Below are 26,508 nucleotides of genomic sequence, written 5' to 3'. Positions count from 1 at the left end.
ATTGTAACCGATCTATAATTTATTTTGTCACGATTAAAAAAATGACTCGAGCTTTTGAGGTATTCGAAGTCAACAAATCTTGAGATAAAAAGATACATAATCTCGGATCTTCCATTCGGTTGTTCTTCTGGTTCACAAAATTCCACCCACTTCTGACGCAATTTTTCTTCACGTGGAAAAATAAAAAAGTATCTTTTGGCTGCCCATCGTTTAGTCTACGAACAAAAAATGCGCGAAGCACTTAATTTTTCAGCGAAAACTTTAACATCAACAGATTCAAAATGTTTCAAAACAAGTCACTTCAGCAGCAAAAAATATGTCACGCTTAAGCTTGAACAAAGCCTTCTATTTGTTTATGTTTACAGCATTAGTGCACTTGTATTAGTGAGGAGCAGTTGAGAGCATTCAAAAATCACGTTACGCATTCTGTCTTTTCAGCACCCAGATCATAACCTACAACTTCGCTGAAGACACCAAGACACATTACTTCTTTTGACATAAAGACATAGGGATGCATGTACAATGTTTCATATAAATCAGAAATGAAATTTTTTGCCATTAAAACTCTGAAAAAAATATTTTCGTGTATTCATCGACGATTAAAAATTTTTGCTAGTAGCATAACTGTAATTTAACCGAGTCACTTAGCCTAGTGATCAGGGCTGTGGAGTCCGAGTCGGAGTCGGAGCCGGAGTCGGTGGAGTCGGATCTTTTTGGGGACCTGAAGTCGGAGTCGGAGTCGGAGTCGTCAAAACTCGAACAGCTGGAGTCGAAGCCGGAGTCGGATTCGTCTAAATTTTATGAGCTGGAGTCGGAGTCGGAGCCGAAAATTTCTGATAACACAGAGTCGGAGTCGGAGTTATTTATAATTCAACAAAAAATATGTTTCTTTTATTGTTCACAAAACTTCTTATTTTTTAATTGTTTTTTTTAAGTAGTATGCATTGCATCGCCATTTTTTTAATAGATTTATCAGATGAGTAATTCTCTACGAAATCTTCCAATTTAAACCTTTTTTATTTATTTTTTTTTTGCTATATTTGGCTCAAACTTTATGGGGGCCCTCCCTATCACCAAAGAAGCCATTTTGTGTCATTGATTCACTATTACTAATCTCCATACAATTTTGGCAGGTGTTTATATAAAAATGGTGCGTAAATATTAGAAAACCTGTCACTTTTCAAGGTTTTTTTTTTTATTGATTGATCTTCGGCAATGTTTGATTGAACTGTTGATGAGAACTGTTAATAAAATAGGTACACAGAAAATAATTTGGTGATTTTTTAGTTAACTTTTTTTTACTAAAATTCTATTTCCCAAAATCGGTATTTTAAAATTTTTGAGTTTTTTTGTATGTTTCAGGGGACAAAACCTCGCATCTTTTAAGCCATTCTGAAGTATGGACCAAAATTTTGCCGACGAGTTATGATTATTTTAAACAGTGATTTATGTAAAAAATTATATCTTGTACATTTTCTGACCTTTTTTTCCTTCCTCACTTTACTGAGGAAAGGCTATAAAATCACTCGAAAAACGAACTTTTTAGTTAGATCTCCTAGACCTACCTTCATTTGTACATATCGACTCAGAATCACCAGCTGAGCAAATGTCTGTGGGTTTGGCTGTATGTAGACATGTGTACCAAATCAATGTCACTGGAATATCTTTTCACAGGCTCAACCGATTTTGGCCGGAATGGTTTTAATCGATCCGTCTTAACGTCCCCTAAGTTGCTATTTAGATTCATGCAGTTTTATCATGTATTTAAAAAGTTTTGTTAAAAAAACTGTTTCATATTAAATTAAAATTATGGTAAAAAGGGTGGTTTTTTCATGAAACCCTCACATGTTATATATTTTTAGAAAGCATATGAGAAGACCTTTCTTGTGGTTTAAGAATTTTCAAGATCTGACTTACCTATCTAAAATTACAAGCAGTTTAAAAAATGGTCTGAATTTACATAACCTCAAATGGTTCCGTCTGATCGCCACGAAAAAAGCCTTGTAGAGGGATGCCATTTTCCTGAAAGGCGGTATCTGTATAATCTTGACAAAAAGTCTGTAGGAAGTCTGTTTTTTTTACTCGACACTTATTTTTATTAGGACCTCTTAGGTGCTGCGATCACGTTAGGGGAGATCCATAAACCATGTGGACACTTTAGGGGATTGTAATCACTCTTTAAATGAGAGGAAGGCACCAACCACCTAAAGGTGGATTAAGTTACGTTTTTTATGTAAAATCGAAAAGTGCTTTACACATTTTTTGATTAAGTATACCGTTTTAAAAATATATCCATTCAAAGTTAAATTTGAGCATGAGCATGGTTGACTGCCAATGAGCTGCTACTCCGTTATTGACAGATCAGCTGAAGTTAAACTATGAATCAAAAATGATCAGTGGGAGCCAACCATCCGTTCACTGTTTAACCTCTGAAGATCCCTACTTTATAAGTCAATACCGGCGTGCTCCCAAGAAGCCTACAGTTCAACGAAAGGGAGGAATGTTAGTCCGATAATTGAAGTTGCAGACTCATCAAGCATACAGCTTTTCGCTATATACCTGTTGATACCGCATGAGACCGTTGAATCCACAGCATCTCCTTCAAGCATCACGTGATTAATATTTTTTTGGGTTAGTTGGATAAGGTATTTGCTTTTCGATGCCTCCCGAGCTACGATGCTATGGTGATGACTTTCATAACAGACCCGTCGGCGAGCCTTCCGAGCAACGATGCTATGGGAAGGTCTTTCTGGTTAACACACAAAATCACTCACACACAGTTATTTTACTCCACTATTATCTCGACGATCCAAAATGTCTTTCGATCATATCATTACCCGGCGCCGTGCCTTTCGATCAACGTTGATATGGAAAGGGCTTTGAAAATCACAAAACAATTAATTAAGATTACAAAAGCACATAAAACACAAATTACTCCACGAAAATGACGCTCAAGACGCAAATAATTCAGTAAGGCAAGCGCGTGGCCTCGTCGTAGCACACAATTCACGACAAAAAAAGCGAAACAAAAGGCACACAAAAAATGTTTATTATTTATTACAAAAAAAATAAAAGTATTTTTTCCGAAAAGATCGGAAAATTTCACGAATGTTTCATTTTTCAATATTGAAAATCGGACAATTAATTGCTGATATATTGACATTAGAAAATGGAGAGTTGATTGGGTTAGACTAAAAAAAAAAAACAATTTTCCTGTTTCTTTTTCTTTTATCCGCTAAATCTCAGCAACCAGTGGTCCAATCTTCTCAGTAGGAAATTTTTTGAACTTTTCGAAAACAATATTTTAGAAATGGACAATCAAGGACACTATTTCAAAAAAAATCAGGAAACCGGATTTTTTTGGACAAAATTTAAATTTGAAAGGCTTTATTTTTAAAAGGGTGCACTCAAGGGTGCACTTGTAAAGTACTTTTCGATTGTAAATTCGATTTACATAACAATGAGGTCAAAAAATTTACAAAAATCACTATTTAAAAAAAATTATAAATCGTCGGCAAAATTTTGGTCCATAATTCTGAATTCTAGAGTTTTTTTAAAAGGTCCTATAAACTATCGTCTTTCATATATTTATAGAACCAATTCAAAAAAAAAACTCTAGAATTGTTCTTCTGAAAATGCCTTCAATACTGGAGATATTTTTGATTTCTGTTTCAATAACGTTTAAAACTTGTTACCTGGAAACTTTTTTTCAGTTTTGTGATTCGAACTTAATTTCCTTGAGAAAAACAGGACATTTAGAGTGCATTTAAGTAATTTTATGTATCAATGTTTTCAAAATAAGAGTTAACTAGCTTTTGAAACATTTAAAAAAAACATAAAAAAAAGCTTTTGAAACATTTAAAAATATGTGGAGTCGGAGTCGGAGTCGGAGCTAACCATTTGTTGAAAGCTGGAGTCGGAGTCGGCTAGAGTTTGTAGGCCGGAGTTGGAGTCGGAGTCGGAGTCGGTTCGAGCTGAAAGCCGGAGCCGGAGTCGGAGTCGGCTAATCTCAGAAAGCCGGAGTCGGAGTCGGAGTCGTTTGAAACATGACCCGACTCCGCAGCCCTGCAGTGGTAACGCTTCCGCCTCGTAAGCGGTAGATCGGGGTTTAAATCCCGGCTCGGACCAACACAACTGGTGATCGTTGCTCTTCTGGATTCGATTGCTTAGTAAAGGGAAGGTAGTGCATCGTCACAAACTGGACCTTATCACGACACCTTAGGAAGGCGACCTATGGAATGTTAACATTAACCTTAATATGTTAACATTAGTTGAGTTAAAAACTGCCACTTAATCCGCTTTGTAAATGCCGGCCTCGATACTCTTCAAGAGTGTTTTCCTCAGAAACTGGGAAAGATTTACTTTTATAACTGTAATAGTGTGGCTCTGGTTGCCACGATGACTGCTGAGCCAGTCCGTTGTTTGTCTATTTTATTCTATTGACGCATTTTTTGCTCCTTTTTTTCTACATCACAGCCGGGTTCATTGTTCTATGATTTGCAATTGTTTCATGAGAAGATTCTTTCTAAATTGCGTTAGCAAATTATAAATTATCATTCAATTCGACGATTGTTTCAACGCGATTGTTCAAGTCCATCATAACTCATCAGTCATTAATTAGTCTCTAATCTTATAATTATTTAAAAGCATAAATCTTCTAAGGTTAACTCTACGTAAATATGTTACGCTGAGTATTATATTTCACCTTTTAATTACATATAATTTTGGTTCTATCTTTCCACAGCCAGCTGTCTAAGATTGAATCATTTATGCTAAACTCAACACCATATAAAAAATATACGGAATTCGGCGTTAGTGGCCAGTATTTTTAAAATTTCTAGATTAGTTCAATGTTTAAATATATTATTTTGTCAAGATTTGGGAAAAACTATAACAAACTAACTTAAAAAATATTTTTGGCTAATATTTTTCCTCTCTCAATTTTATCTTTCCAGGTGCGTGTCCAAATCTTCTAATCCACTTCGGACGTCTTCAAAGTAAGTTTCGGCGAGACTGTACGTACTGTATCTACGCACATTTCATAGATCGTGTTGAAGAATCCAAAGCCCGAATTTCGGTGGGCAGTTTATCTTGCCATACTTTTGTTCAGCTCTTCATGTTTATGTATACATAGCCAGACGGTAGAACGCATTATTGTGCGTAAATTGTGCGTTAAGTTTTTTTTTTTGCTAAGACGAATGAAAATCGGCAAAGCCGGCTTTACAGATTTAAAAGGGGAGAGCAAAAAGTACAAATTCTTGGTAATGACTTGGGAATTTTAAGCTTGGTGAATAATTGTTTTGAAATGATGGAATTATCATTTAACTAAACATTTTTATTAAAAACAAGCTAAACCCGACAAACTTCGTCTTGCCTTTTTTTGTTTCTTGACATTTAAGCTTGTTTGCACATTCAGCCTCCTATGATCAAAGTTTGATTTTACATAACATTTCCCTTACAATCTGCAGATTTTCCGGAATCTATTCCAGAGTGTCCAAAGTTGTCACTTTTTGGCGTAAGAACCTTCCTTGAACTTATACGAACCCAACGCAACAAAGAACACCTCGATCCGACGCTCCGTATTGAACTGATACGCGTTCGAACAAAACCGTCGAAATTTTATATACATAGAAGATTTGTTAAATGGAGTATGAAACATTCCGAATATCAACACGATTTGAACTAAAATTAAGATGCTTGACTGATCCAACCATGTCGTGCCTTCATGTCAAGAATTCACATCGTGGCACTCGTTTTAAAAATAACTGTAGACGGCAATGCTGCGGTTGAACTTCAGTTCAAGGGCACAATGCTGGTGTTGGAGATACTTTTTTCGTCCCTCAAAGTTCTGGAGTGAAGCAGAGGACGTCCCAGTTTAATTATAGTTTACGTACAACTTACGAGTCTTCTGTTATAGATTGGATGCAACTTTGTTGTTTCCTCGGTAATCTCCTCCTGCCGATCTATCACGTTGCTCACGTTTTGCGGTGCCTCTCTATTCGGTTTAGGGTGCGTGTTTTACAGATCGATCGAAATAAATCAGGTTGATTAGATGTGATCAATTAACTTTGCAGGGATTTTGTTGAGGAAATAATCGTTTCATACAAAGTCACAACATTTCTTGGCAGAACAAATCTTAAATACACTGGAATCGCTCGGAATCAATTACAAAACAGTTTTGATTCCGCTCCAGCTATTTCCATCGCTGATAGCTTATCGCACCGACGACCATCCGATCACCACCAGATTATACAAAACAAGCGCCTGGGCCTTGGACAACGTGGCGGCGAGGCACTGCACTGAGCGAGACATAAAAAACTTGCTGATTTTCTCAAGGCTATTCCGGAAAAAAAATGTTCATTCAAGATTCTAAAAAAAATGGTTTGAAATTGAAAGTGGATCTCCGCACCGCAGTTCGAGTCCAAATCTTCGCCAGAAACAACTTCTCACCAGCTGGTAGCGAAGCCCGGTGCGAAATACGTCATTCAGCCGCCCGAGAACATGTGTTATTCAAATTGAGTTCTTGGCTGTTCTTTCCTGTCTATTACCGGCAGATTTAAATTTCTAGGACTCGTTCAACTGGAAGATGCTTGCTGAAGAATAATGGTCTAGGACTTTCTGCAGAAATGACAAAAATGGAAAAAAGCATCAAATTCAAACACTAAACCACAAAAAAATTGCATGAACCTCGGATACTCAATTACTGAAATCAACCAAAATATATTTTAGAACAAACTGCTCATATTTGACATATTCAACACAAACAACACAACACTATTTTTCAACAAAAATCCTTGTTTTATGAAATTTTTCCAATGTTTTTGAAAATGTTATTTTTTCTGGGGTCAACCTTGCCTGTGTTTCTTACTAACTTTCTTATATATTATGTGGAAATAAGTAGGCAGTAATTTTTGTAGTGTGCCAGACTATGCCTCTAAGCATTTTTTAACAATTTAAATGATAATGGTATCGTTTTTTAGCAGAAAATGTGAAAACCAAGCAAAAAATTTAAAAAGTGACTGTAAAAACATGAAAAAACAAGATAGGAAAAAGGTAATACACTCAACCCCCGGTGGTTGGTCACTTTTTCGTTTGACACTTTTTTAGTTTGTACCCCGTTGGTTGGTCAAAGTCAAACTAAAAAGTGACGAACTGTCACTTTTTACACGGCGCTCACGCACACTATCAAAACAAACGTTTGGTGGTGTGTGTGAACTCCGTGTAAAAGAGGTGTCAAACTAAAAAGTGACCCCGTTCGTTTGACAACAGTTGGTGTCAAACCATCGGGGTTTGAGTGTAATGTAAATTGAAATACTAAAAATGTAACAAGAAAAACAACAAAACTACTGAAGTAAAGATTTTCGTAGAACAAAAGTTGCTCAAATAGACTTTAGGAGGTCACGGGAAAAATAAAAAATGTTCGAAGAAAAAGTTTGGGCAGTAAATGGTTAATTTCGTTTACAAACACTCAATTAAAACAAATATAAATTTCAGTTGAATTTGATATAGTGAAACCATATCACATATCAGGATGTTATCCCATAACTGTCGATTTATATTGCCATGTACACTAAAATCAAACAAACGTAGTACCAAACCGTAGTATTTGAATAAAAGTTGAAGTTGAAGAAGAATCTTATGTTTCCTTTTGTTCTAGTTTGAAAAAGTGTGGAAAATAATGTTCAAAAATATCATTATTTCGTCACTTGTGTGCTATCTTGAGACTTGTATCTTGTGTTGAAAGTTATCGAAACGCAAAATTTAAATCCTATCGTGCTATCGTACGCGTTCTATCTCGTCGCACATCGCTTGATGACGTTCCGAGAAAAACGCGTTTTAATGTTTGACCTTGAATAAACTAAAACTAGAGCACGCAATGTAAACAATAACAAACACGTTTTGTTTGGCTGACCGTTCTGTGACCGAACTTGGTTGTTACCGGAGTCTCGAGCTACAGTCATGCCTCGGTTTAGCACCGCATATGGGGGATGCAAAACCGAAGCGTGCATAACCGAGGCACAGAACTTATGGGATTTTGGCTATATGAGAGACATTGGCTTTAATCGTACGAAAAATCATGCAAACATCAAAAAATTATAGTGTTTTGGAATCGGGATGATGTCAGCTATCCATTAAAATTATTATTTCATGAAAATTTTCACAAAAATACGTATTTTTCCTGTATTTCGAAAATGCATTTTTTTTCTCTAAAGAATCCAAAAATAGATTGTTATTGCAATATGGGTATCAAATGATCAGGGTTTTTTCATACATTTTGAATGTAATAGCAACATTTTTAGAAAATACTCAAAATTTTCACAAAACTACGTCTTTTCGAAAAAAATACTCAAAATTTCATTTTTTACAATATGGGCATCAAACGATCGGGATTTTTTCATACATTTCGAATGTAATAACAACATTTTCAGAAAATACTCAAAATTTTCACAAAACTACGTATTTTAGAATAAAATACTCAAAATTTCCGTTTTTACAATGTGGGTATCGAACGATCGGGATTTTTTCATACATTTCGAATTTAATAACAATATTTTTTGAAAATACTCATAATTTTCACAAAACTACGTATTTATGAAAAAAAAAATACTCAAAATTTCCGTTTTTACAAGATGGGTATCATACGATCGGGATAGTTTCATACATTTCGAATGTAATAACAATATTTTTTGATAATACTCAAAATTTTCACAAAACTACGTATTTTCGAAAAAAATACTGAAAATTTCCGTTTTTACAATGTGGGTGTCCAACGATCGGCATTTTTTCATACATTTCGAAAGTTATTAAAAAAATGAAAATACTCAAAATTTCACAAAACTACGTATTTCACAAAACTACATATTGTAAAAACTGAAATTTTGAAAAGTTTTACAAAAATACGTAGTTTTGTGAAAATTTTGAGTATTTTCTAAAAATGTTGTTATTACATTCGAAATGTTTGAAAAAATCCCGATAGTTTGATACCCATATTGTAAAAATTGAAATTTTGAGTATTTTTTTCGAAAAAAACGTAGTTTTGTGAAAATTTTGAGTATTTTCTAAAAATGTTGTTATTATATCCGAAATGTACGAAAAACCTGATCATTTGATACCCATATTGCAATAACGATATATTTTTGGATTCTTTAGAGAAAAAAATCCATTTTCGAAATACAGGAAAAATACGTATTTTTGTGAAAATTTTCATGAAATAATAATAACTGACATCATCCCGATTCCAAAACACTATAATTTTTTGATGTTTGCATGATTTTTTATACGATTAAAGCCAATGTCTCCCATATAGCCAAAAACCCATAAGCTCTGTGCTTCAGTTAAGCACTGGGCCGTGCTTAACCGAGGCAGCTGAACGGTGCAAAACCGGGGCAGTGCAAAACCGAGGCATGACTGTATAATTTAAAATGTTCAAAGTAGTCGGGCATGTACGTGTGGCAATCCGTCCTCTTACTGAATTTCTTTTGGCCAGTTGTCGCACTTGTAGCAATGCTTTGAAATTTAGGATAACTGAATAGAAATTAGAGATTATTTTTCGAATTACTCGATTTATAACTTTCAATAATTATTAAGTGCTAAAAGGTTTGAAAACTGGAGTTTATGTATAATATGGGATTGAAGACTTATGTGATTTTATTTGAGAAAAGTTTGAACCCTTTTCAATAGAAGTTAAAAGTTGAAAATACGATCCAAAGATCACAGGAAATCTTTTGAAGTTCACCCCGAATGTCAAAACCACAAACGCTCTGGAAGTCAATACCGATCCCCTGTTCGCAAAACTTGATAACGCGATCCTGCCTGACATGGGAAAGCGCCATCAAAACAAGTGATTAGGGACGGGTGTGTCACGTGGGCGCGAGAACTTTCCTCTTCGTTTCAATGATGGGCCAAACTAGCAAAAAAAGTCCAATGACGTCGATTCCCCGTAATAGACGATCAGTTCACTATAGTTTACAATATCAGGACGATAGTAGGTAGTTCTGAGCCTGCAAAAATAAACGAGTTTGCAGCTTGTATTGCGTTCGAGCCTGGGCGATGTTTTGTACACAGGGCAGGAATTGATCGATCAATAACGGATGGCTACAATCAATGAACGGCTGAGGATCTGCAGAGATTTGCCGGAGATTATGAGGGGTTGTCACGTTTAGGTGAACGCGACGTAACGCGAAGTGCAGTTAGATTTTGCACGTGAGATGTACTCCTGAAAATGATATCACTTTTTATCAGATGTTCAACTCACTCTTCATTTCTCAGAGTAAGATATCTCGAATGGTTGATTTTACAACTCTGCAAACAAGTTTCAGTTTCATTTTCTATTGATAGAGCTCACACACATCTCTAGAGATCTATCCAACCATAGAGAGCATTATAGTTCTATCACTTTCAACAAATGTTTCGTTTTTTGGCGAACTAGTAATTAATGCGTCCCCCTCTTACACTACCAACACTCCAGCACATTTATCCTATCCCAATTCAGAATCTAAACATCGTATTTACGCATATGTACGAATGTTATTTACTATTTACTCTACTACATGTTCAGCTCATCATTGTATTGTTGGGGCTGCTGAATTTGTGGGGCGAAACCCCACACCAGCGTCGCACAGCTGTTTTTATAGTCGCCCCGGCATCATCACCACCATCATCGGTGGCGTCGTCGATCGTCGATGAGAACTCTACACTCGCGAAGTATTTATTTTATTTTTCGCGATGGGCCCATGAATGTATGTGGAGAGGTGTACTCATCCATCACTGCACGATTGAATGGTTTGTTTTTATGTTTTGCGCACAGTTGAAAAAGTTATTTTATTAAAAAAATTAATAACAATGTAACAGAAATGGCGTTGGATAACATGTTTATGTCAGATAAGTGCTAGGGTCCTAAAGCTCTATGTAATTTTTATGTACACAGAAAAAAATGATGGTAATATTCATCAGGAAATGGTGACAGATTTTGTGTCAAAAAAGTGTAATATTACATCAATAAATGATGAATTTTCATCAGTTTCTGGTGATATTCACAAGGTTCACATTTTAAAACATTTTTCAGGCAATATTACTCAAAAAAGAGGTAATATTCAACCTACCAAATTTTCAACATTCCAAAAATCATCTTTTTTGCCTTTCTTACTAAAGAAAGGTATAGGTTTTACTTTATGGCTGGAAGTCATTTTCATCTTCGTAAATATGTCGATTCTGCATGAATTTTAATCGGAAAAATCGCCAAAAAATCACACTGCATCGATTTTTGACGCTCTATCGATTCACCTTGACAGAACTCGTCTATCTCCAACCCTCGAATTTTGAGAAAATAAATTCCGTGGAGTTCGAGTGATGTCCGTGTGTGGTAAAATTTTTGCAAAATTTTGTGTCGCGAAGTCCTCGGCTCCCCTATTTTCGATTTTGATTGTTCCAAGTGCATTTGAAAGCTGGTGTGCGAACCGGGGTCATTTTGAGGCCTATTTTAGAAATATCCTCCTGTTTTCGGATGTGGCCAGACTTTTCAACAAATTACACAGTTTTCAAATGAAAATATGGTAAATTTTTTTTCATTTTCATATCTTTATTTATCTCAAAAATTGCATTTTCGAGCTCTACAACCTCCCAAATTTTCATCAAGATTCATAATTTGGTTCTGGAGTAAGAGCCGTTTGATTAACCTACCATAAGAAAAAAAATCCATAAAAAAGGTAAAAGCCCACCTGGTGACCTTCGCCAACATTTTTCGTTTCTAATTGTATCCGAAATTTCTTCCTACATTCATAGTACAGACCATGAGGAAGCATCTGAACAAATTTGACATCTATCGACAATCCCGATAATTTTTTAGAACGATTTACTTTTTGCCTTTCTTACTAAAGAAAGGTATAGGGGAAATCTACCCATTTTAATCCTAATAAGCGGTCGTGTTTGAATGATGCTGGATAATCTAGAGTCTCCCTTGAATTTTACTAAAACCAAGTACACCAACGAGTAGAGCAAGTTTTTGTGAACATTTCTGTTTATTTTCACTTTCACTAAAAGTTATTCTACCTCTTTACCAAGCATTTAACAAAAAAAAATCCCAAGGGTGTTCTAATCGAAGCTAATGCATTGGGCCACGCCCATTTTTCTTATATCGGCTTAGTTCTTTTTTCTTCCAACACTCTGTCGAGTGTTGCCATTTGCGCTGACAGTTCAAACGAACACTCACGAAAAGTGGCATTTATAGGGAAAGTTTCCTGGCATCGCTGGCTGTGCTGCTGGTGGTGTTGACGGCCAGCCTTTGTTCTTTTTTGCCTTCGTCTCTCGCTCGGTTTTCTTCAGCCTTCGATTGGAATGCAAAGTGAAAATTGAAACGTCAAACGACTTGGCGCGTTTGTTTTTTTGATGGCGCTTGCTAATTTATTACATTTTTCGGGATTATTCTTCAAGTGAGTGCCTTACTAATGATCAAAAGAACATGTTGCCGGTAGTTGGAAGCAATTTCATATCTTAAGCGCCGTGAAAAAGTAAGCGAAAGTGAAAAGTTAATTTTGGCGATATTCATTAAGCGTTTGAGGGATTCTCGTGTGTGTCACTGTGTGTGCCAACAAAATGATGAGAAGTGGTCTCGCAAAATACAAATTATGATCAAAAGTGCATTAAATGTAATCTTTTTGGCCAGTAAGTGGCATACATTTGAGTGCTTACTCGAGGCGGTGCTGTTGCTGGTAAGTTTATAGCCCAAATAGTATTTTTGGAGCTTTAATCGAGCATCAAACTCTCCATATGACGAAGATAGGTGTTTGATTGGAAAGGGTAGATTTCCCCTAGGTTTTACTTTATGGCTGGACATCATTTTCATCTTCGTAAATATTACGATTCAGCATGAATTTTCATCGGAAAAATCGTCAAAAAATCACACTGCATCGATTTTCGACGCTTCGTCGCCAAGTCGACAAGTTGTCAAGTTGAGCTTCGAATACTGGTGCGAGAATGCTGGCGCATATATTTTGTGGCTCGAGATATACTCGTTTTGTAGTAACTTGTCTACCGATGTTTCCTACAACATGTAAGATATCATAGCTTTTCGGTTTCTTTTGCCCTGTCGGTTTTTGCATAACTGTCCAATATTTATGTAAAAACTTTTGTGACATAGGACATTCATTCGGCTACAATCAATTTGTTTCCCGTGTGCTCCTAAAATCGCCTAAATGTAGACTTCATTTTTTCGTGATTTTGTAAGTTTATTTAACAGAGTTCATAGGATTCCAATAGGAGCTTTCATCGTTTTCAAAGTTTTCAATGCTGGCGACGCCAATGGCTTTCTACCTAAGGTACTCGCGATTGAGTGTGTAGTGGTGCGGTTGTAAAAATAGCTATCTCTGACTCTGTCGCTTTCGTAGAAGCTGAATGGCACACGCGGTTCACTTGTACCTCGGTTTTTCTTTGCGCCTGCTTTGTTCGGTACGATGGTACGATGAACCAAAACCAAAACCGCGGTGTGCGTTGTCACTGGCGCATGGGAAGCTTGCTATGCTCGCGTTTGTCATAAACGCTTGTTTGATTAAGAATATGTACGATAAAAAATATTCTTTTGGTGAAAATTACGTTTTTTATTTCTTTTGGAAAACTTATTATTTATAATACTTTGCTTTCATCATAAGACATCCTTTTTTGCTGACGTCATAAATAAACAAAGTCGATGTTATGAATTGAAAGAAGTTCTACCATTGTTATATTTTTTAGTAAGAAAGGCTCTATCTCACCCCAGGTGGGATTAAATCGGGTTTTTTACTGTGTATAACTTTTTTCATTTTAATACAAAACAAATAAATTGAAAAGACAACATTTTACGATGGATCTGTCAAGTAGGATGCTTTCTGCGATTTCTATCAAGAACAGGGATGCCACTTGTTTTTTTTTTAATTTCTGTAAAAAAGTCTGTGTATGTCTGTGCATTTGTTTAAAATGCAAATACAGTCCAGACTCGATTATCCGAAGTTTCGATTATCCGAAGTACGATTATCCGAAGGTTTGTATGGGACTTCGGATAATCGAATCAAGGACAAATTTTTTTTTTCGTATTTTTCCATTTTCTTGTTTTTAATCTGAAATTTGAGTTCTATGACCGCATTTCAGTAAAATTTGAGTTGTTGATTGCCTGTTAAAAAATAAAATGCATTTTTCAATATTGCGTCACCGCCATTTTTGCCGCCATCTTGGATTTAAAAATTTTAAATCATTTTAGCGTAGTTTGGGGGTCATACCTAAGCTCGACAATCAAAAATTGAACATCGAAAAAAAATTACGTAATTCGACATCACCAACTTTCATCTTTCAGCATTGATATTTTGGTTAAGATTAAATCTACACTGAAAACCCAACCGTGGTAGTTGCTACCATATTGTAGGGTTAAATTGAGAACACGCACTGACGTATTTTGGCTAAAAACATTCCGTGCTTGGATTGACTGATTAACGCAGTCAGTTTAACTATGTCGTGAGCGGTATGGTAATGTTAACCCTCCAATATGGAGAGAATGATAATGATTTTGTAATTGCTACCATGCAATTTTGTGGAAGCATGGTTCATTTTACCATATTTGCGTTTACTTTTACCAAAAAGCCGCAGTTAATTTAATAAGCAGCATTTTTAGCAAATGTTCTTAAAATTACCATGGTCGGGCTTTCAGTGTAGAGTTTTTTTTTAAGGAAACAAAATAGCTTATAGGACCTTTTCAAAAAATACTCGTGAAATATTTGTTTATACTTAATAAAACAACCATTTTTATTTTTATTTAAATCCATTTGGACTTGATGCAAGCGCCAGGTTGCGTTTGAAAAGGGGAATCTAGCACTACAAAGGGGTGTTTTTCTTTAAACTCAAGATTCCTTCATTTGAAAATGTCTAATTTTCAAGCGAAAAGTGAAATTCGAAAACTATTCGACTATATTTTATTTCCATTTAATTTTGCCCGCTGAATCTAAATCTGCCCTCAGAATTGGGCCAAAGTGTAAAATTATTGATATTTGGCCATATTTTGGATTTATATGTAAAATCATCATGTAAATTCGTGTTCAGGGTTTGAGAGATATGATTGTTATTGAAAAAAAAAAAAACTAAGCAAAATTAAATTTGCAATCGAAGAGAACTGCTTTATTTAAAAAAATGTACCGTTTTCAAATTATAGCTACCGTAAACTGGGGTCAATCGGGACACATGGGGCGAATTGGGACAGCAGTTTTAACCATGTAGGAGCACAATATTTTGATTTTTCTGGTTGGTTTCAGTTAGAACAGACTCAGGCCAACAAAATGTGTACATCCATTTCCAAATTTAAAAGCTTCAAGTGCTAAAAAACTGCTGTCCCTATTCAGACTGTAGTCCCGATTCACCCCAGATTACGGTACATTTAGGTATAAATTTAGCTTTTTAGATTTTTTGAGTTAAAATGTATTTTTTTTTAATTTACAACGAAATTTCTCTCCGGAACTTTGAAAATCGGGCATATTGTTTCTTAGATACGGCATCACAAAGAATTCGAATCGTGTCACTAAATTAGCATGTAATTTTCGAAATACGATATTTATTGGTCCGATTTTCAATGTAAATAATTGTAACTTTTGCTAAATCTGTTTTATTAAATAAAAATATTGCAAAATTTATTAATTTGAACATAAGCTTTATTTTTAAATTATTTAAGACCGTTGCAAATATTTTCAAAGCTAACGTCGCCAACCCCCCCCCCCCCCCCTCCTTCAAAGTCGGCTTGAAAAATCAGAGGGCAAAATATTTTTTTAGGAAAACGTCAAAAGTTTAATGAAAAACTAAATTTTAATCAACCGAAAACCAGTTAAAATGCATTTTCCTGCTTTAATAATCTTATTTAGCATGTTTGAACTCCTTTGAAGACATTTTAAATTTTCATGAAATACCAATGTACAGTCCCACGAAAAAAACATTTTTGCACGAAAAAAAAATTCCTTCAATACATCGATATTTTGAAAACTAATGATTGGAAGCAACTGGACGCGTGTAAAATGCATTTTGAAACACTTTTTTCATCCAACTGTTGAAACATAGGCTTGTTATTTTTTATATTTTTTTTATTCCCCCCCCCCCCCTCGATTTTGGTAAGAGCCGAGGGACATAAACTTCAAAAAAAATATTTTCAACGGCCTACAGAATGGAGTAACCGACGCGATTGGTAGTGAGCAATGTATTTCTTATGGAGCGAACTGTCAAACTACCAGTCGAATCGGGTATTCCATTGAGAGGGGGGTTGAGATTTACAAAAAAGTGTCCACGTGGTTTATGGATGGTCCCGTAGGTACTAAAATTTCTTCCATCTCACTGATATTTTGATTCGTAAAAAAATAATTTAGAAAATGGGATTAGGATTAATTTAAGAACATTTTAACTCAAACTATTAAATTGATGTTGATTAAGACAAACGAAGAAATTCAAATGATTAGGCCGTTGCAAATATTTTTTGAAGTCCAGAATTACAAAAAAATAAGCGAGCGTTGCTCAAATATTCAAATTCTAGCCAATCATTTTCAGAAAGCAAATCGTTCGTTTAATTATTGATTCAATTGCTTAAAATCAATGTTATAAAAAATATTTTGAAATTTGTTTATTGACACGGCATCAAACATACATTTCTAAAGTTTTTTTTGGAAAAGGTCCTATAAACGATTGACCAAACTGCCGGCAGCATGCGAATCATGGTAGCTCACGAATGATTTAATCGGCACCGATCTCGTTTGCGATAAGCGCGTGATTTGTTATATTTGAACCAAAGTTGAGGAAGCTTGTTCTAAGGAAATATTTTACCAATCTTTTTCACCGTGTCAACCATCATCACAATCATTAAGCCGGCGTGAGAATCGCGTTTCTTCTTCCTTCTATACCTCATTCCGGTATACCATACCATTCAAAGTTCCAACCAACCAACCAGCCGGTCAGTCAGTCAGCCAATTCATTCCGTGGTGTATAGTATAGTAGGTATAGATGGAAACATCCGCAGCAAGAAGTCATCGTCGGGAGAATATATGAAAAATAAATTCGCGACTCGCAGTCCCGCTCAGTACGAGACTTTACGTCGCTCGGCTCGGATGTGTTCTCTGCTTCTTAATACGCGACTGTTCAAATCTTCGGTCGGCTCTCGTGTTTTCGTGACTGTACTAGCAGACACTAAGATATTGACGTGTTCAAGAATCACCAGCTGACGGAACGGACTCCTGCTCGTAACCGGCCGGTCGGAACCTGTGTGACTCCTCAGCATCAGGTTACACACAGCAAAACAACATAAAACTGCGCGCTGAAGTCGATCCGCTTTCGTAGATGTAGGAGAACACGGCGAGAGCTGCCGTGTCGTTCAGCACGACTTGAGTGAGCTTGCGGGGAGAGGTCTACACCGGCAAACGGGGCGTTGTAGTGAAGAGAGGAGCCGTAAAATTTAATAACAATTTCGCGTTTTTTTTGTTGTTGTTGCTGTTTGCTGGTGCCTTCAAGCTTTGATGAAGTGAGAATAAAAGTGAATTTTTACGTTTTCCGAGTTGGAGTTCTCCCTTTCGATTGGAATACCGGGCCAGGGAAGAAGTGGCTGGCAAAGTGCTGCTGTACGTTGAAGAAGGTTTCAGAACTAACAAGAACCGGGAAGAAGTAGCGAAGAAGCTACAGCAGTAATTACTATTACACACATTTGCGGGAGAGTGGAGATCAAGGCGGGATGATGATCGGGAGGAGCTAGAAGAAGTTCGGTTTCTGTGTCAGACTCGCTCAGGTGTGGTGTGTGGTCTGTGAAGGAAGTGAGGAGGATCGCCGGGAGTTGTGTGGTATTACATAAGGAAGACTGGTCTTCAGTGAGGAGGAGAAGGAATAGGAGAAGTGGTGCAAAAAAGCAAGGCAAAGCTGGAGGAAGTGGTTGGAGAAGATTGGAGTGGCGAATTATCTAACAATGATGGATACCTGGATGCAAGAAGTGGTAGGTTTCCGGTAGTGAGATAAAATTGTTTTTTTTTTTTTGCGAGAGAATGGTGGAGATCATTAGTGATAAATCCTACCTTGTTTTTATTAATTCCTCAAGAAATCTGTTTTTGAAAAGAAACATAAATTTTAAGATATGTATAATGATACAACAGAAATTGAATCATCTCCATCTTTCATATTACTTTCATATCTCACTAGTGAATTTCTCTCACCCACGAAAATGAGACGAAGTCTTGCGAGAATAAAAAAAACTTCCGATGATTTTTTTTCCCTCAATTTCACTCTAGCAACGTTTTATTTGATTACTTTCGCTTTGCTAACAAACATTGTTTATCTACGAAAAGCGACAGGAGAGTGATGTTGATTTTGAGGCGTATGACGTTCTACCTACAAATATAGTGAAATTAAATAATTATGAAATTAATTTTCTCAGCATTCGTTTTACCAGATATATAATTTTAAAACATGTATTTACTGATTCGCAAAATTGTGTTTTTTTAAAGTGCTTAAACTAGTTTTAAACTCCAGGGTGATTCAGATAGCCACTGAGTTTCTTACAAATTACAATTTGTAAATTAAATTAATTACGTCGCATGAGCCAAATGTTTCATTAGAAAAAAATACAATTAAATGTTTGTTCAACTAAATCTATTAAACTTTAATAAAATTAATATCAATTTATAGTTAAGTCAATAAAAATATAAAACTTTGGCGTTAATTTATATGTGAAAAATCTTTTTCATAAAAATATAAATTTCAAAGGCAACTGTAATTAGAAACTTAATTTTACTGTTCGCTGTGAGAAATTATCTACGTTTTCAAAAATTCAATGATAGCACGCCAAGCCAGTATGTTTGTATTACATTCGTATTTTTATTTGGAGAATCAATGCAACTCCGGATTACAGAACTCAAGAACTAAATTTGTTATATTTTAAAGATATTTTTGAATACATTTTTAAGTGAGTAATTTTCAAGAAATTAGTTTTGTTCGACATTTTTTTGTTTTGTATTTTTTAGTATTGTAGTTTTTGTTTTGAATGAAACTTTGTTTATGCATTCTGTATGTAAAAATAAAGTTTTGTCATACAAAACAAACGGAATTCTTCGGGCTGGTCATACAAAATAGGCATGTTAATGTTCTACAAATCATCGTTTTTTTAACTGCACCGTTTTCAAGTTCATTTCGAATAATGTTTAATATTTTATTTGAAGGATAGTTAAAGCATAATTATTTTCAAAAAGCTGAGATAATTTCCAAAAATTAAATGAGACTTTGGTGATCGGAATTCTGAACTGAATAGAAACCATTGGTTCATTTGTTTTAATGAATCCAAAATTAAAAGAAATCTAAACTCAGTTACAGTTTCAATTTTTAAAACCTTCGTAAAAGTGCTTCTCTTTTGATTGCAAATATTTGCCTAGAGTAAAAAAAACTAAAGTATCACAAAATGCTTCAAACATTATAACAGTAATGATGATGTTGAAATGATAAATAATATTTGCTGAAAACTTCAAAAAATAATTTTTATTGCCGTCAACAGGGGTGACATTTTGTCTGAGGGTGAGATTGGGTCATACAAAAATGCTGAAATTTGTATGACCCAATCTCAACCCCAGACTCAATGTCACCCCTGATGGTAAAGATGGTAATATTCATCAGGGAATGGTGACAGATTTTGTGTCAAAAAATGTGTAATATTACATCAGAAATATTACATCGGCACACAAAATCTGTCACTATTTGCTGAAGAATATTACCATATTTTTTTTCTGTGATTATAAAAAATAAAAATCATTTATTTTATAAATTTAAAATGAATGCAAAAATCGTACTTCTGCACGATAAAATTAAGGGGTCTTTAGTCGAAAACAACGCCAAAGCTGATCCCAACCAAAATTCATTTATCAAAACCTTGGATAAGTACCTACCATGTAATAATGAATGAAAAAGTAAAATGTTTTTCCTTTTTTCAATTCGTTTCGAAGAGTGCAGTTTGTTGAAAAAATAGATTGTAGAGATATGGAAAGTAAAAATTATGCGTAAGATAAATATTTGAAGTTTTGTAACAGTTGAACACAATCATAGAAAAGCTTAATGAGATTCATGGATATAACAATACTGGATATAGAGAGAAAAAAACCCATAAAATATGAGAAGATTTTTTTTTTTCATAAAGCAAAAATTACTCATGGTATCAAAGAATTGTATCCACTACATTGCCACGTACATGCAATTTTACGCACTCGGTTTAATCTTTTGTTTATGATACAAAAATCTTAATTCATTTGCATTGTGCAGCTCACAATTCTTCATCTTTTGATCGTTCGATTTCAATCCTGAGATGTTTTTTTAAAAAAAAAAACTAAAAAAACTCCGTGCATTGTTGTCGCTCTTCATTAGAAAGAAGTTTCAATCTTGTCGTGCTGTTTTGACGCACCCTGAAAATTGATGTAAGTGCCAAAGGGATTTCAGGTCAGAACGCGTTTGACACACGTACATCCCCGACTGCCGTTAACTTTTGTAATTATAACTCGGAACTCCGGCAACCAAATTCAGCTAAACTCCGGGCCAATGTACAGAATGGCCAGCCAAACAAAATGTGTTTGTTATTGTTTTCATTGCGTGCTTTAGTTTTTGTTTATTCAAGGTCAAACGTTAAAATGAGCTTTTCTCGGAACGTCATAAAGCGACATGCGGGAAGCAAAACTGAAGATCATTTTGTAAATCTGAGTATCAAAAATTGACAATCATTGAAACATTTTCAAATGAGGGCAAATGTAAAGCAGTATTAGGAAATTCATTTTGTACCGCTTTGCGCATCAAAAGCGTAAATCACCGAAAAAAAATGTGCTCCAAATATTTTGCAAAAAAAAGCTTTTAAAAATCATTATTAAGCGAATTGCAATGACCTTAACTGAATTTAAAGAAAAACATGCAAAAATTCAACCACAATTAATCTTAAACTTAGTTCAAGGCACTTTTCGCTAGTTAATCTAAACCTTCATTTTTGTTGTAAAGTTGCAAGTCAGTGATGCAATAAAGTTGATTGCTTTCCCAAAAAACAACAAAAATCTCCACAACCGCTGTCTCCAGACATGAAATTAGTTGAATTATCCACCGCGAAACTCGTGCCAAAAGTGGTGGCTTTTTTCACCTTACAATTTCGTATGAAAAGCCATCTCCTGAGCTAGAATGAACGCGTCGACAGGAACTGTCAGAATCAAGAGGGGAGAGGAGAAAAAACAAGCTGCAGTTAACAATTATTGCAAACAAAAAGCTTGAACAACTTGCAAAAAGGCAGCCCATTCTCTGCAAAAGTGCACGCTGCAACAAAAAAATGGCACATCATTTATCCAACTTTACAGACTTTATGGTGGGTTCACCACAAGTCACGATTTGATAAGGGTGACGTGTCTTTATTTGATATTACATGTTCTCTTTTTCAAAAACAAAAAAATATCAAAATAAATTTTAATTATAATCATTGTTAAATTAAAAAATCGGTTTGATTCCAATCATTTTTTTTTGCTTTAAATTATTGTTTAAAAGTGGCAACCAGAAGAATTGATCGCGGAAATAAGTATCGCGTGCAGCGTGAGCTGACAAAAGATACACGCGTTTCCTGTCAAATGTGACGCGAAAAATACCAACAACAAGATCAGCCGACCAAATCGTGTGACTTAAACTGAATCTTGTGTTGCGTTTTTGTTCCTCTTTTTTGCCAAACAATTATTCTTCATTAGTTAGTGTTAGCACGCGGTCTCGCCGTTCTTATCGTTTTTGCCGTGGCGATCTTGGCAACGCGAACAAAACAAAACGTTTGAGCAAAACTGACCGTTTTTTTGATGTGATCGAGGCGGCGCAGCTCAAGCTTTTACGATGCATTGTGACAGTGACAGTGAAAGATCACTATCTGTAATGGGTTTGTGGCCCCAAAACAATTCAATCTATTTCAGCAAGTTGTGCATTGTGCGGGTTTAATTGCTAGTCGGCTAGTGTCAGCAGAAGTGACTGCTGGAGAGGTTAGTTCTCGATTAAATTTTCAAAAGGCCCTATCTGCATAGGAAACCCATGAGGGATAGGTTGTTTTGAAAATTTAATCTAGAGTTAACGAATTAGTTGAAGTGTCATCGTCAGGAAGTATATGAATTTGAGTTGTTGTTCAAATTCAGAATTTATGTAAAAGAATGCCAATTTGATCAGTTTATCTAACAAATCTAGAATTAAACTTTTTCAACTTTGTTAGAAATATCAAATATTCTAAAATTTTCTAAGTAGTGGAGATTACTTGATTATTTTCATGTTCTGTTACAGCTTCGTTACAATTACAGCCAATTTTCCAACTTAATTAATTGTTCTAATTTGTTCAGCTTTGTTATAACCAGACTAGAGCAGACAACTAGCCGGCGGCGTCGGCTAACATACTAGTTGACAACATGACTACAACTATAGACTGTCACAAAAGTACACAAACATTCCCATACGGCCCAATAATCATCGTGTTTGTCATGGTAAATAAATTACGACGCCACAGTGCCTTCACCAGTGATGGTGGTGCTATTTCGCACTATATCGATGTAGGTATAGTGCTTCCGATAGGCTTTTGCCACCGGCTCTCTAGACTCTAGCACGATACCAAAAACAAACCTAAAGAATGAGAGAATAGAGCCAAAATAACAAATTAATTCTCTCATTTCTTTCAAGCTATGCTCACCAACACATAAAAACAACTGGCGTGATGATGATGATCGTGATGACGATGATTTTGATGATGCTCGACGAGCATTCATGGTTGTTGTTGTGTTGATGCTGGATTTAAAGTGTATCGTGACTAGCTTTACCTTGAACTTGGCCGAGATTTTCTCATTTCGCTCTCTTTCTCCTTCGTCACTGCTGAATGAGTAAACGACGAGAAAGGCTTTCTTCGTCGTGTACTTTAATTGTATCGCGAATGATAAATTTGTATTAGGTTTTACACCGTGACGTCATTTGACAGCTCGTGTGCACTGTTTACATGGTCTTCGTCGATTGTCGACGAATTTCCCCGAACAAAATCGACGACCGCATCGAACTGTGCTAAGTCCATGTAAACAGTGCACTCCTTTCTAACCTCCAAATCAAGTCGGCGTAAAACCTAATAGTGCGTGCGGGATTTGTGAATGACTTTTTCAGAATAATTTCCAGATTTCGGAGATTTTAAATTCTACATTTTGGCAAACTATACCATATTTATAGTTAATTTTTCTCAAACCTTTTTAAATATTATACAGCACAACAAATCATTTTATAAAGTGCCTAACCAAAGTGATGCAATGATTCTTCCCGTGAAAGTCACTTACCTACCAAATATTTCTGTTGCTGGGTCAGATAATGTGGCAAAGGATTTCCAACGCAGAACAAAATGTTTCAATATTTATAAATCTTAAATCACGCTTCAACAAAGTAGGTGTGCTGCACTCATGCATAATCATTTAGTAAACTGTTGAAGAGTGCAAAAAAAAGAACAAAAAGTAACAGTTACCAGTAGTGTAAAATTCCACAAAAAAGTTTTTTTTTTAATAAGGAGATAACAAATTAATCAAAAGACAATTTTAACTGTAGCCTAGCAGTATTTTTTTGAAAACCAAAAAAAAAAATTTGATTGAGGTGCAATCAACACCACTTTACCCTACGTGAACACCGTGATTATCAGCTGTTCGACAGCAAAAAAAAAGTGACATTCGACCTGCTGGGGCGCACAACCCAGACTACTTTGCGCCAGGCAACGAGAAGACGCGTGCCTTTTGAGATTAATTCGCAATATTCTCGAGGTAGAAAATGCAATAAAATTAATTAGAATTCAGTTTAAAGAAAATATGAACTATAGTCATTAAAACATCAACAGATATCCAAAACTGAAAATTCTGAAAATTCGCTGAAAAAATCAAAATGTTTTTAAAAATATCGAAATTTTGCCCCCAATAACCTAAATTTGGGCCACCAGTTTCAGTTCTATCTGGACTAGGGCTAATCGCTGCACATGACCAGCTGATTTTTATGTTTTGAATCGGTTACACTCTCTTCCGTCCGTGGAGATAATTGCGTTCGTTAAAATCACGAATCCACGGGATGTGCGAGCAATCAGCTGAGAGGAAAAATGCAACACTTCGTAACAGTAACTGTTGCTGAGAGTTGCACGCTAGTTTAACTCATTATCGATTGAAAATAAATCCAGTCCAGACTTGGTTATCCAAAGATTGCTTAGACTTTTTGGAAAATTGAATCATAAACCAAAATACGCCATTTTGGATTTAAGATGTCCAGATCTGGAGTTTTTTTTAAGGTCCAATGAACCAAATTTTCAGTTTTTGCTTTTTGGGTGTTTTTTAATATCTCTAACTCAAGGCGGTTTCAAAAACACCCAAAAAGCAAAAACTGGAAATTTGGTTTATTGGATCTTTAAAAAAAAACTCCAGAAATCATTTTAGATCATTTTTGGCAAGATTGCTGGGGTCAATTTTAATCTGAAGTGAAATTTTTCCTAAGGACTGTAGATAATCAAGTCTACACTTATGTCAATTAAAATCAAGAAGTGGGCGTTATTTACAAGTACGGGTATCATACATAAACAACGTTTGATGGCCACGTTGGAAATTTGAGATACAGATCAGCTGAAGTTAAACAATCAATCAGGAGGACTTAACACAATTGCACCCGACGTCGAGCCTCCCGAGCTACGAAGCTATGGAAAGGTCTTTTTCACCACAACGACTTATTATATTTCAGAAGGTTTAATCACTTTGATCTTTTTACACATTTTTCATTTATTTTCATGACGCCGTGAAGGACTTTTAAAATACACAGACAAATCGATGTCTCTGTGCTCTCTTATGCTAACTAGATAGGAAAACCAGCAAAGTTAGAACAAGTGAGCACAAAGGCATCGAAATTTGAACTACAACTACTGCTGATAAGGCACTCGAATATAATTTTTACTACAATAACCAGGCAAAACTCATCCGACGGCGTACCTTCCGATCAACGATGGTTAAGGAAGGACTTTTTTGCACAGCTGTTTCCAATCTACCACACTCCACAGTGAGCGAACATTGTACTTAATTAAACGCGGCTGGTTCCCTTATGTAAACAAAATCCGAGGAATTGATTGGTGATGGGGTCCATTTTGCCCCAATTCCCCATTTTTCAACAATTTTTCTTGAAGATCGGCATTTTTCTTGAAGATCGCTTTGTAGGTATTTAGAATTTTAGGCTTTATGAATGTCCCAGGAATCCAGTTAAAAATAACCTCTTGTACCGCAAAAATCATGTAGGGCCCATTTAACCCCAATTCCGCTATAAAAGCATATTTGGACGTTTTTAAATGCTAGGTCAGATTCAAAAAATATGAAAGTATTTTTATCGGAAAGATCAGACAATTTTACATAAGAATGATTTCGGACCCGAATGACTCTTGAGTTAAGTGGTCCTTAACCGCAAATAAATAAAATAAAATAAATAAAACATAAGAATGACTATTTGCACATAATAAATTGACACATTTATGATAAAAAAATGAAAAGAAATGGAAAATAACACGAAAAAAGGCCTGCGTGTCCCCGCTGCCAGCGCACAAAAAAAACTTAGAAGGTGCGTATTTTTTCTACATTGGTCCAGATCGTAATATTAAGGGGAAATATGATTTTCCGGAAAAATTGTGATGTGTTGGAGCTTTAGTGTCTTGAGAAAAGTTGTTGCAAATGAGAAGGGCAACCTATCCCTCTACTGCCCAAATTTTTTCTCGATTTTTTTATTTTTCCGTGGTCAGAAGCCGGGAACCGTGGTGTAGGAGTAAGCGTGATTGCCTTTCACCCAGTCGGCCTGGGTTCGATCCCAGACGGTCCCGGTGGCATTTTTCGAGACGAGATTTGTCTGATCACGCCTTCCGTCGGACGGGAAGTAAATGTTGGCCCCGGTCTAACCTAGAGGTTAGGTCGTTAGCTCAGTCCAGGTGTAGGAGTCGTCTCCCTGGGTCCTGTCTCGGTGGAGTCGCTGGTAGGCAGTTGGACTAACAATCCAAAGGTCGTCAGTTCGAATCCCGGGGTGGATGGAAGCTAAAGTGTAAAAAGAGGTTTGCAATTGCCTCAACAATCAAGCCTTCGAACACCTAGTTTCGAGTAGGAATCTCGCAATCGAGAACGCCAAGGCAATGCTGTAGAGCGAATAATTTGATTTTGATTTCGTGGTCAGAAGGTCATTTTGAGCAACTTTTGTTCTACGAAATCTATACTTCTCTAGTTTTATGTTTTTCTTGTTTTATGTTTAGTATTTTAATTTGCATTTATCTTGTTTGGTTTACTTTTGCTTTTGATAGTATTTGGCCTATTCTACTACCTACTATTATTACATTTTGACTATCTAATTTTTTCATGTTTTTACAGTCACTTTTTAAATTTTTTGCTTGTTTTTCACATTTTCGTTTATAGAATGGCACCATTATCATTTAAAATTTAAAAAAATAGGTTGAGGCATAGTCTTAGACAATACAAAAATTAC

At 35.6% G+C, this 26,508-nt stretch overlaps 1 protein-coding gene across 4 annotated transcripts in view; it reads left to right on the top strand.

Moving 5' to 3' along the window:
- Positions 1-26,508, top strand: part of LOC120431454 (steroid hormone receptor ERR2) — a 66,690-nt gene that overhangs the window by 24,741 nt on the left and 15,441 nt on the right. The window contains exon 2 of one of the 4 annotated variants that reach the window (XM_052706652.1): positions 4,956-4,997. The exons of 2 other annotated variants lie outside the window; for them this stretch is intronic. Coding sequence is in view for 1 of the 2 variants with exons in the window: in XM_039596570.2 (XP_039452504.1) it covers positions 17,942-17,968 (27 nt within the window). In the remaining variant the exon portion in view is untranslated. Of the gene's footprint in view, positions 1-4,955; positions 4,998-16,975; positions 17,969-26,508 lie in introns of those variants that run through there. One more of the 4 variants, XM_039596570.2, reaches the window with a different exon arrangement.

This window comes from Culex pipiens, chromosome 1 (assembly GCF_016801865.2).
Source record: "Culex pipiens pallens isolate TS chromosome 1, TS_CPP_V2, whole genome shotgun sequence".
NCBI classification, from domain to species: domain Eukaryota; kingdom Metazoa; phylum Arthropoda; class Insecta; order Diptera; family Culicidae; genus Culex; species Culex pipiens.
This window is presented reverse-complemented; position numbering and strand designations above follow the sequence as displayed.